This window comes from Ostrea edulis, chromosome 2 (genome assembly GCF_947568905.1).
Source record: "Ostrea edulis chromosome 2, xbOstEdul1.1, whole genome shotgun sequence".
NCBI lineage: Eukaryota > Metazoa > Mollusca > Bivalvia > Ostreida > Ostreidae > Ostrea > Ostrea edulis.
Genome location: NC_079165.1, coordinates 100,167,604 through 100,179,937, shown reverse-complemented (window position 1 = coordinate 100,179,937; position 12,334 = coordinate 100,167,604). Strand labels below are relative to the sequence as shown.

Here is a 12,334-nt window from a genome sequence, read left to right as displayed (position 1 = left end):
GCCATGGTACACATATTTAAATCTGAGCAAAACCTGGAAGCCCTCTGTCGAAAATCAGAAGAGCTTAAACCATGGCAAGATGTCTGTCTGTCCATTGGTTCACCATTTCTCAAAATTGCTTGTCCCTCTTTAGTTGTGTTAGATTTCAATAAGGCTTTGCAAAAGGGAAGGCTGTATACAATTACATAAATTTTATCAAACAATAAGGGTACTCTTGTTAAAAAATTAATATGTATCCTGATGTCAAATTCGCCTATAGTTTTTTTGGGTCTAATTTTAGCAAGACTAAACAGACTATTGGGCATATTGAGATGCATGTACATATAATTCTTATTTTGAATAAAAAAAAAAGAATATTGCTGCTGTTGCCATTTAAGACTGGATTGTTCTCATTCACTGGATGTTTTGAGATATACCTATATATTTGGATGTGACTGTAGAATGCATAGTCTTTCGACATCAAGAAAAGTAGGTGTCACAGTTTTTGTGTTTATGTCAAGGTCACAACTCTTTCATACCAAAGGACTTTGAAAATTTCCCTTACAGCAGATATAAATTGAATAATTTTCTCTAATAAATTTAGGACACTGATCATCATTTCTGTCTGTACTTTTACTACTAAGTTTTTGGAGGTTTTTATATAATAATGCTGGTGTAATAAGGTACATAATAACTTAAAAAGAAAGTAGGTTCATCAGATGATACAAGAAAATGAAAATGACTTTCTTCCTTTAGAATAGGGGTAGGGCATTTAAAATAGCTCCAGAAGGGGTAAAGTTCAAAATATTACACAGATTTACTACAGTCTGTTACTTTTGTCAGTTATGACTTATTCTCATACTTTTGTTCTGCTGGAGACAAAAGTCAGTACTTTCAAATGAAGAAATAAAAGTACATGTATACACTGTTTTTATGCCACTGAAAATATAGTCCCCTCTTAGCACTAAATGTTACCATTGTAAGTAAGAAAGAGTATTATGGCTTCATGATCTACAAGTTTCACAACTTAAAAGAATACATACATAAATTGTTAGACTGATGACAAGCATCCATCCTGAAGAATGGAATGTGTAACATAACCATTGCAGTTTTTGTCAGCTTTCAGTGATGTTTTACACAAATAATGACTACATAAAGATACACAATTTTGTGGCTTTTTTTCATTTCTATAATCAACATGACTACTGTTAAAAAAGTAATATTTAGAATTATTTCAAAAGCCATTCATTATCAGATTTTTTTCTCCCCCAGTTTTCACGAGAATGTACAAATTATGTGTCAGTTTTATTCTTCTGGTCTTTGTTTCTAATGTGTCAACATTTGAAATAATGTAATTCTAACTTTTGATTTTCTTAAAATATTCCAAGTTAAAACTAGTTGAGCTACAATTTCATATTTGAACCATTATTATCACAGACAAAGCCAATGAAATAATTCGCAGACAGGAACTTGCTGAAGAAAGGAAGGCCCGTCTGGCAGAACTTGGGTCAGCAGCAAAGAAAAAAAAGGGCAAGAAAAAAGGTGTAGGAAAGAAGAAGGGGGAAGCACCTAAAAAGAAAAAGTCCATCTGCTGAACTTATTTGCAATCCAGTTTAGTGCCAAAGGCAGCATATTCCATACAGACGCCAGGTTATATCATATGCTGCGACACATTTACATAAATAATGTAACCTCTCTCCACTTTCTGTAAAGTATCTGTAGGATAAGCATTCCAGTGCATGATTTTAATCAATGCTTATTTAAATTTTGTCAGCTTGATAGATTGTCTCAATCACTGTTTATTTACACATGTTGGTATTTTTGATGTACAGTGAATTAATTATAAAAAATATATATATACATACATTGGGTATTGCTTGTCAAGATGTATTATGTCCAACAAAATTATCCACCTTTAGATTCATTTGCTGTACACTTCAAACAGGGTGAAGTATTACTGTCTCATATTGTGGGTACCTATGTGTGTATTGTTTATCATTTTACGTACATTGGTTATCGTTTTACATTGTTTATCGCTTTACCATTTTGAAACTTTACCAGTTCTGTGATCCATGTTCCTAACAGAGTATTCACCACACTGCCTTGGTATTAAAGTGTTTCATGCAATAGCCACTTTACAATCTCCAGACCTGGAAGATACACTTCCACCAATGTACTTAAACAATTGTCAAACTGTGTACAATATACATGTATAGAAAGAAGATCACGGTCACAGATGACATGTGCAGTCCCTAATATTTCTCAATGCATTTTTTTTTTAATAGTCTGATTTTTATTTCCCACAGAAACATAATCTCATATCAATACATGTATACCATATATATAAAGCAATTTGGGCATTGGAAATTTTGGCAGATGAAGATAATTCATATACATGTACATTATGATTACATTTTGATGAAAATCCACCATAAAACAAAGCACCAGTATTTCAAAGTACTTTTTTTGTGAAATACAGTATCTGCCAAATATTCCCAAAACCAAAATCGTTCGACATGCAGTAAATTCCAGATGCAGACACAGGGTGCTTGCCAACATCATCTTTAACAGAAACTCATTCAAATTCTCTGGACGTGGTGCTTTATAGACTAATGACACTTATTGCACAGTGTTACATGTGTAATGTAGGAATTAACTATGACAAAGTCTTCAGATGATGTCATCCTGAAGTTTGAACTTCAGTTTATAAGCTCTTCACATTTTGCACTTAATTCTATGGTGGTTATAATAATTTCTGAAACTAGAAGGCTTCATATGCTTTGTGCAATTATAATTAGACATGTACATTGTATTCACATATTATATGTAGAATTTTGTGACTACAAAGAGTGCCTGGGCAGTCTTACATAAATATGCATTTTATTTTTGATAGACATTTTATTGTTAACACTAGTGCTAGATTGAATTATTTATTATTTAGTTAGAAATAAAAGTGTTTTCTACCAGTGTTTGATTGCACATTGAATGTTATTCTTGGCCCTGAAGCTGTACACAGGTTGAATTATTTCTTGTGTCGGAGGTCATTCTTTACACAGCCTTGTGATTAATTCTGCATGTTGTGGGAATTTCTTTAACATATCCGCCCTCTTTCCCTGATCCCAGTCTTGTAATGTCCAACCTGTAAGATGAAAAGGTGAAGATAAGGAACTGTGACCAATATCATAACTCCTATAAGGAATACAAAATAAAGAGTTGGGCAAACACAGACCCCTGGATATACCAGAGGTGGGATCAGGTGCCTTAGGAGGAAGAAAGATAAAAGAGGATAAAGAAGAAAATAGACAATATGCTGGTCTAAGGAGTGTACAGATCATATTCTCCTGCAATGTTGGTGTTAACTAAACCTGATGCACATAACACAAGATATCAATTCTGATGCTCTATCATCATTGTTCATCCACCAATACCCATATAGTTGTTTACATATCCAATGTTTTAGCCTTTGATATCTTTACAAATTGTAATGAAAGGCTTTCACTCAAGAACACGCTGCAGGTGTAAACTTGATTAAACATAGTAGGTCTGTATTGTATACCTGCGTAAAGCATCACAGCTCATCCATTCATGCATTTTCAATCTTTAAAAAGTATATATTCCAATAGTGTTGCGAGAGAATAAGTTTGGAATGTAATATCATTAATTACCTGGAATGACAACGGCTCCAAAGAGTGTGTATTGTGTTCCCTCCATTGGCTCCACAGCATACCAGGTGTCGTGTCTTACCGTGACTTGATAACGATGATCTCCATTCTTCAAAGTGTCTCCCAATATACTCTCGGATAATGTTCCCTCGTTGTCTATTGTGTATATCTGATCATAAGTAAGTTTCCTTCAGTATACTGATCGTAACTGTAGAAATGTAGCTCTCTGGGAAAATATCAGAGCTAACCTTTCCCAGAGAGTTACAGTTCTGCAGCTAAATTGATCTCAGAATAGTCTAATAATTAAAGTCATTAACCATGTTCCAAAAATTTACATTGATCAGTACCTTTGCTGGTCCACCTGCATGCCAAAGAAAGATCTCGTCAAACAGAGGTAAATGGAAGGAGACATATTTGTCAGACTTTAAAAGATAGTAAATGCAACTGCCACCATCTCTAGGTCCATCAAATCTGGAAAACAATTTCATTTTTAAGAAAGGGCCAGCTTTTACAGGTCTCTTAAATTCATCTTTTATGAGGAAAATGACAAATATGGTCATGAAGTAAAGAAAATTACTAGTTTAACTATATAAGCTCTCTGTATTTAAAATCATTTACGCTACATGGATGTTTGAATAGTTGTACAACTTTACTAACTTGTTATCCTGTATGAATGTGACCTGTCTGTCTGTCCGGTACTGCTCGCCGAAAAATCCCCCCTCTGGATGAGAAATCAGCCCCAGACTTTGAACCAGGTGATCAATCTCTTTATCGGCAGACATGGCTATAAAATAAATTTTAATTAAGTCTATGTTGGCTATATGCTCAAGCGTGAAATCTTGCGTGACGCAAAGGTGAGCGATACGGCCTATGGACCTATTTTGTCCTTACAAGAATTACAACTGTAATTTTGATTGTTTTAATAAAAGTAAACACTCTAATTTTCGCCATGATGGCTGTTATCTTACCTTTGAATTTAGTTTGTCAATATTGTTTGTGGCACGATGTGCAGATAATTAAGTTAGCCTTGACCCAGACTTGACGCTCGAAACTGGAGTTGACAAGGCGCTGTGTTGTTTTGTCCATTTGCCTGGTAAAATCACGTTGAAAGGGATTTATTTGATATAGATCAGGAAGCAGGCAAATAAATGGAAGCTTTTATTGCTAGATTCGCAGACATTTAGCAATTTGCTTTGTTATTATTGTATATATGTACTTACACGTGTAAAAACTGTACTTTCGTTTTCATTTGTCAATTTTGTGGAAATTCCAATGGTATCGTAACTTCTGTACTTGCAGATTATCGTTGGTGTGTGCATGCCTTCTTTCTTTAGAGTACTGAGACGAACTCTGACAACAATGAGTCAACAGGGGGATTATTCTGTAGCCTTTGTCACAATCGACAAAATGGAAATTGCAAAGAAATTGGCAGCGTATGTTTAAAAAGCTTATCTTTGTGAAATTGCTCTCTCTCTCTCTCTCTCTCTCTCTCTCTCTCTCTCTCTCTTTAACGTCTGAGAGCCGTGTGGAAAATTCTTAAGTTGTTGATCTACTCTGTTTTATGTTGTAGTACAGGAAGGGAGAAAATGCAATATAAGACCAGACCGGGATTTGAACCCGGGTCCCCTGAACCTCTAGTCAGGTGCTCCATTAACTAAGCTATCTGGTCACCGACGATCGAACCCAGCTGACCACTACATTCCTCCATCCTTAAATGTCTTTACACTTGAAGACATCAACCCAGGATCTTTTAATTCCCTGGCAGGCATTTTCACTTGTCAGTTTCAGGGGCTGGTCTACGGCACCAAATGTAACAAGAATTAAGGGAGAAAATGCTATGTACCAGATTGGGATCTAAACCTGGGCCCCCCAAACCTCCAGTTAGGTGCTCTACCAACTGATTAAGAGCTATCTGGCTACTGGCGAACAAACCCGGCTGACCGCTATATTGTTGGGCCAACAGACAGGCAGTTAGAAACTAATATTAGTTTCTAACATATGTATAATAATTTAATTAGTACACACCATGTCAGAGTATACACACATACCTATACATAGAAACAGTTTACTTTGTATGTATGATGCTGTTCAAGATGTTTGAAATGGACTTTGCATGTTGCTCATACATATCTGTTTTGTTCTGTGTTTGTCAACAGGGGTTTGGTCAAGGAGAAACATGCAGCCTGTGTTAACATCATCCCAGGATTGATATCTGTGTAAGTTATTTTATCAACATTCTATAATTTCTTTCTCCTAGCTTATAATTCTTCAAATTCAAGTTATGTCTTGTAAAACACAATTTTTGAACTTATCAATTTATTTGTCAGTAACCCTAATAAGTACATGCTTAGATATATACTGGTCCATTGTATTTTGTTTATTGACAATATCACAGATTTATGCAAGTGATCTTTCAGTTTGATATAAAAGCTACATACGGACTAGATATTAGAAATAGATGTCCAGTTTGTCATTTATATGGGGATATAAAACATTAGAAGCATGGTGTAATTTCTGTAGTTATCAGCTGCTGATTATGCAAATTAGCCTATGCTTTCATTGTTTTTATGTCTCCATAATACACAGTAACAAACTAGACATTTATTACTATGTTAAATCTTTGTGTTTTCTTGTAGTTATGAGTGGGAAGGGAAAATAAATGAAGACCCAGAGTTACTGTTGGTAAGGATGTTATTTTTGTCACAAAATTTATCCTGTTTTAAAAAATGCATTTTGTACATTGCTAACCATAATATATAACATAATTTGATTTTATTTGTACATAAATCCAGTGGAATGATTCTGATTTAGAATCTGATAAATGAGTAATATATGTTTTTCAGTTCACTTGAGGTGAAAAATTAAGTGGGCTGTTGTGATTAAGATTTGTTAACTTTGAGGTTTGTCTGTCTGTATGTACATCATATTTTGCACATTATTTTTTCAACTGCTATTAAGGCCATAATGTGGCCACAAGATAGAATCTATTAGGTTTTCTTGAATCATGCCACCAGTGTCATTGTTCTTTACTGTTACATGGCTAATGACACCTGGTACAGAAGGGGTCCAAAAGGGAAATGAAAGTTTATTGAAATCTCTCAATTCAAGAATAACAATAAGTTAGCATGATATGTAAACAACGAACATACTTATCAAGTTTCTGTTTTTATGATGATTATAGGGTCTTTGTAATGCCACAGTTTAGAGCTCAGAATTTATGTATCTTAAAAATATTTGTAAGGTGATCATTTAAATAATAAAAGGTTTTCTTTGGTTTGTTAAATGGGAGATCAAGGTCACAAACAGCAGGAAAAATGCATAACCGACTTTAGCTGTTTTCTCCAATGTTTGCTACTTTCATCTCCCGTTTAACTAACCAAAGAAAAAACATTTTATCCTCTGTTTTTCTGTATTTTGTAAACATGTTTGATAATAAATTCAATTTGAAGTATGTAATATTTGAATATAAAAGTTGAAAATCGCCTGACCTTTATTTGTCTCCATATTTGGTAATGATTTCCATATTTGAACAATGGTAAATGGAAATAGTGCAAGAAGGACAAACTCTAAATGCATAACATCATAAGAAGAAAAAATATTTATATTTCTTTATTGAACTATATATGTTAATTTTTGTTTCATTGCACACTGTTTTAACAAATTTGTTTGTTTTTTTGTTAGTTGTTCAAAAAGTAGTTTGTGGAATGTATTATTCATATGCGTACAGATGGCACTGAAAAACCAGACCTATAAACTAGGAACAAAATTTGTCTTCACTGTTGCAAATGACAAGCAATGGATTGTAATAGAAATTAATCAGAATACACACAGTGAATGTAAACATAAGAAATTAAGGTGCATGAGCCCACTGAGTATACTGCCATTGTTTAATGAATCTGTTTTATATGTTTTTTATGCAGAAAATAAAAACAGCCACAAGTAAAGTAGATGATGTTATAAAATATGTCCGGTAAGGATTCCATCATTTCATTTGTTATGCATGTATAGGAGACAATTACTGTAACAATGTACTAGGAATGATTATGACTGATTTTATGCTTTATAGATCAATATTCTTCAAGATTGATTTTAAATATGAGTTGATATGGTAGAGTGAATGTACTGAACTCAATATAATGAAAATTAGACTTTTATTATACAATTGCAATTTATATGCAATGGAGTGTATTGTAGAGAATTAGATTGGTATTGTCCATTTATGTCTCTATCACTGGAAATTTGGAAGGGTCATTCAGAAGTATTTCCCATGTTCGTCCATACATCCTGTACTGTTAGCATGTCTGCATCCCACATTTCTGCACATTCATTTGAAACAACATTAGAATGGTTTGGACATTAAAAAATAGACACATGTATGTGATTTTGCAATCTCCTTAGATTTAGAGATTCCCTTTGATTATTTTATTGGCTGGGGTCATTGGATATGGCTAAATTGATATTTGATAATAAATACGATAACTTGAGAATGGTTTGGGCTTGGAATATTTTATAGCATCTTTTCTGTATCATGCTGATCAAAAACTTGCACAGTAAATATAATCATCAGATATTTGGTGTCTGTAAGATGATTTGAGAATGGTTGGAGAAAGGGTTGCTCTGATGAAAAAAGCTTACCTAATACATATAATCGTAGATATTTGTTGCCTGTAATATGACATGAGAATGATCTGGATTTAAATGTTCCTACTTTTATCATTGATTGGCTGGGGTTTGGGTTGCAATATTCTTGTGGACTGCTGAATACTTTGAAACCTTCCTTGTACATAATGTACAGTATGGCCAATGCGAATCCTGTATTTTCTGCGCTCCCCATGTGGGATAGAGCTACCGCGGTATATCTCAGGAACCCTGCATATCACTTGCAAAGGGGTTCATTCTTTTACTCATAGCTAGGCTGCAGTGATATATCTCATTCCAACTTGAATACTGATGGCAGGATATCTGCGTGTCTGTAGTAAATAGACACTGATTTCTCATCATTCATACAAAGCTTTTTTCCTTGCTGAGCTTGTTTTAGTGCAACATTTAATGGTTGATAATCTTTTCAGAGAAAATCACCCATATGACGTAGCAGAGGTTATCAGTTTCAAGGTATTTTTCATAACTTTATTGACAGAGTTAAGCATTGTTAGCAAAATAGAAATCTGTGATATAAAGGAAATATGTATCCCAAATTACAAACATGTATATCAGTTGATTTAATTTTAGATTGACAATGGGAATCCACCATACTTGAAATGGATTGATGAAGTCGTGGGAACCAAACCCAAGATATAAACAAGTGTGTCTGCTCAGAAGACCAAGTCTTTTGTGGTGTTCAATAGAAACATGCTTTATTATGCCTCTGCAGATTTGGAAATGAATCAAAATTAAAATTTTGACTCATATCAAGTGATCTTGAAAATTGAATTTTAAATTTATTTTATGAACTAACTGCTTGTAGCATTTCTCTAAGTCTTTGTGCAGCTTCAAAAGTTTGTGCAATTTGATCAGTCTTGTCACTATATAAAATGATTTTAAATCAAGCTGTTGAATATTGCTTAATTCATTAGAGTTTTACTTAGATTTGGCAGTTTTTCAGTTAAATTTTCTTGGTAGCTGTCTAGTGCCATCACTTCATTCTATTCTAAGTAATTTTGCTGGAATATTGGTGTTCATCTTGAAGTACATGGATGGTTTGGGGTAGATGCGATTTTGGATTTTAAATGCATCTGTTAACACAGTTACTTATGCATGCCTACCAGAGGAAGGAATTGTCAATCAAAGACGGGAAGCATATGTCAATCAAAGACCATTTGGAAGTCAAGCAATGGAACAGTGATACCAAACGTTTACTTTACTCCCGCATTGTAAATGACACCATGTTTGATAAAGATGAAAAAAAAGTGATATTAATTATAGCAGTTTATATATTTTACTTTCATATATTGAAGAAATAATTTTTGCAAGAATTGACTGGTTTGTGTATTTAAACATCCAAACGGAAATACACCAAGGTGACAGCACTTCGAAGTTGAACGAACAAAGTAGAGTTAACAAACGTTACTTCATGCAGTGCGTTAAAAAATCCTAGATATCTAGACTAGCTGCTTCGATCTTGAACGCAGTCCTGTTGCTTTTCCCGGGATTCTGTAACTATTGTTCGATTATGTCTTTAATTTTTGCAAACATTAAAGATGATTTTTTTTGTTCAGTAACTACGCGTGTACTAGTATTTACAGTTTTGTGTCCATCGAGATTTGGAAAAGACATTTAAAAAAAAGATTTTACTAAAGCATCTCATAAATACAATGAAACTAAAATGTCGTTATTAATTCCGAAAGTGCGTTCTAATACTTGCTTTTGGACAAGAGTCTACTTGTTCAGAACGCTACTCAAACTGATATATTTTCACAATGCTCTTGTCTCCTTGAGTAATGAGAAGGCGATCTTCTTTGTCGTCGTATGTAATGGCACGGGGATAAGACACCTCGTCCCGTGATATGATGGTTTTCACTCTATCTCCCTCGGGAGATACCATTTGTACGCTTTTAGAGTGATTCCTGCAAACATAGAGGTTACCTTCACGGTCAAGAGTGATGCCTGCGACGTGACTGAGATCAATTGTGGAGTAGGTGTAGCAGTGCTCGGATGTTTCCGTCAGGCACGTGATGCAGCCTCGGCGCTCATCGGACACATAAATCAAAGTGCCAGCGTTGTTTGACGTTACGTAGATCGGACGCGAAAACAACGGATTTCCATCGTCATCAACTGCAATGGCTGCAAGCTCGCGTCCATCCGAGGAGATAACCTTTAATGCTGGAGGCTTTCCGTCGTAACAAAGAGCAAAGAACTTCCCGCGAACATGCTTGATTCCGAAACAAGCCTCCTCGGTTGTAAAGTAGTCGGACATCTTGATGGAATCGCCAATGGACAACAGTTGTATCCCATGCTCTTCAGGAAGAGTCACGGCAATTTCATTTTCGCCAACAACGGTCACGTCCCATGGCTTCGTTGTGAAAAAGATACTGCTCAGAAGCCGGTAGTTTTTGCTAAAGAGCTTTAGCTTCCGGTTGGAACGGTCCACCAGTACAAATCTACCGTCACTAAGAAAGGCGGCCCCTGTATACCAGCAGTCTTTGATGTCGTCCTCCATTTTGGCGTCAAACGACTTTGCAAGATCTGCCTTTCGTCCTCTGAGAGACAAGGTGGACTTGAACTGCTTTCCTTGTTCGATAGACTTTTCAATTGTCACGGTGTTTGGAAAGGGTTGTAGCTTGGATGGGGAGTGACGAACAATCAACTCTCCGTACTTCTTAACTTTGTTCAGCAATGTTTCGATATGTTCGTCAATTTCAAAAACGTACTCGCAGTCTTGTATTTTACCTCTCAGTTTTCCCATCTCCTCCTCGTACCAGAGACATTCCCTCTTGACCTCCTCAATTGTTTTCATCAAATTAGAATCGGATCCATGATTTTCTGTGACGTTCAGCAGTTCATTTGCGTTTGTTACCGCTGACTTTATCTTTCTGGACCTCTTCACCTCTTTCTCCATTGTCTTTGTCTCTGCTACGTGCATATCGGTCAACTCTTTCTTGATAGCTTTCTCCATTTTGTCTAGAACATTTATGACATTGATGCGAATCTGGGCAAACTCTTCAACCAGCTTTGATTTCTGCTCGTCTAGACTCATCAATTTGTTGGTTCGAGCTGCGATGATCTTTTCTATATGGTCATTGTATTCCTCCAGGTTTTTCTTCAGGAATTCCGGTGTTTTATCCAGGCGACTCTGTTTTACTGCGTCCATAACGGATACTACTCGGTCACAGCGTCTGTGTTCTTCGGCTACACAGTTTGGACAACACAACTCTTTGTCCGTCATACAGTACATGTCGAGGGTCTTACCAAGATGCTTCTGGCAAGGTTCCTGTTGCTCTTGAAGCAAAGAAATATGCTTCATGAATTGCTCCTTACTGAGGACTGTGTGCTCCATTGAGACACGCATCCCATGATGGACTTTAGAACAGTTCCTACAGAGCCCGTCCCGACATTCTTTACACCAGGATACAACCTCGGACCTTTCTCCATTACGTATGCAAGGTCCGCAAGTTTTCTCACCTCTTCTCAGAAGTTCAATGTCCAAAAGATCCAAGAGAAATGTATTCAGCGGGAATTTTGTCGTCCAGTTTTTGGCGGGCTGTGAGGAGAACTTGGACACGTTGATAGCCTTGCTGCATGTGGGACACACGTACTCGGTCGGATGGATGGTTTGTCCTCCTTTCTTGACGCTTGCTCTGGCAATGTAGTCATGGATGTTTTTGGAAAGACAGCTCTCGCAGTAGGAATGTAAACAAGGCAAAGTCCTGGGCTGGGTAAACCACTGGTTACATAGCCCACAAGTAAGGAACTTCTCGTTGAGTTTTATATCTCCGCGTCCTGGCTTTGTCATGCTGAATTCTCGTCTTTAATATCCGTCAAATCGATTTTGTAATAATACCGTATTGACGATTCCTATCGTGTTTTCTCCTTGTTGTGAAGGGTCTCAATAGGAGACGCTATTTCATTTGTCTGATTGAATTATAAACATACCTTTCATTGAAATTACGTATACTTCAATAGCATCTCCTCAATATCATTTTGCTTGAATGGTCTTTGAACGCAGAAATAGATTTGATTTTATTGTTGAATTTTTA

The 12,334-nt window shown here is 35.8% G+C and overlaps 4 protein-coding genes across 6 annotated transcripts in view; 2 read left to right on the top strand and 2 right to left on the bottom strand.

The window, feature by feature from the left end:
• Nucleotides 1–2,950, top strand: part of LOC125682529 (uncharacterized) — a 14,867-nt gene extending 11,917 nt beyond the window's left edge. Inside the window, exon 16 of the mRNA XM_048923166.2 lies at nucleotides 1,417–2,950. Coding sequence (XP_048779123.2) covers nucleotides 1,417–1,574 — 158 coding nt within the window. The 3' untranslated portion in view covers nucleotides 1,575–2,950. The remainder of the gene's footprint in view (nucleotides 1–1,416) is intronic.
• LOC125682534 (uncharacterized) lies at nucleotides 2,896–4,746 on the bottom strand. Its single transcript, XM_048923174.2, has 5 exons — nucleotides 4,610–4,746; nucleotides 4,299–4,425; nucleotides 3,989–4,112; nucleotides 3,645–3,810; nucleotides 2,896–3,118 (listed from the first exon to the last, which is right to left on the bottom strand). The coding sequence occupies exons 2-5, from the start codon at nucleotides 4,421–4,423 to the stop codon at nucleotides 3,021–3,023; spliced, it is 513 nt and encodes a 170-aa protein (XP_048779131.2). The 5' UTR covers nucleotides 4,424–4,425; nucleotides 4,610–4,746; the 3' UTR covers nucleotides 2,896–3,020.
• Nucleotides 4,599–9,187, top strand: LOC125682535 (protein CutA homolog). 3 transcript variants are annotated; one of them, XM_048923175.2, is made up of 8 exons: nucleotides 4,599–4,734; nucleotides 4,941–5,074; nucleotides 5,212–5,283; nucleotides 5,798–5,857; nucleotides 6,278–6,323; nucleotides 7,562–7,611; nucleotides 8,711–8,753; nucleotides 8,871–9,187. In XM_048923175.2, the coding sequence occupies exons 2-8, from the start codon at nucleotides 4,959–4,961 to the stop codon at nucleotides 8,937–8,939; spliced, it is 456 nt and encodes a 151-aa protein (XP_048779132.1). In that variant the 5' UTR covers nucleotides 4,599–4,734; nucleotides 4,941–4,958; the 3' UTR covers nucleotides 8,940–9,187. The 3 variants fall into 3 exon arrangements, with proteins under 3 accessions (XP_048779132.1, XP_056011715.1, XP_056011714.1); XM_056155740.1 differs by lacking the exon at nucleotides 5,212–5,283; XM_056155739.1 differs by lacking the exon at nucleotides 5,212–5,283 and having other exon boundaries at nucleotides 8,711–9,187.
• On the bottom strand, nucleotides 8,869–12,334 carry LOC125682532 (tripartite motif-containing protein 2-like). Its single transcript, XM_048923172.2, has one exon. The coding sequence runs from the start codon at nucleotides 12,088–12,090 to the stop codon at nucleotides 10,033–10,035; it is 2,058 nt and encodes a 685-aa protein (XP_048779129.2). The 5' UTR covers nucleotides 12,091–12,334; the 3' UTR covers nucleotides 8,869–10,032.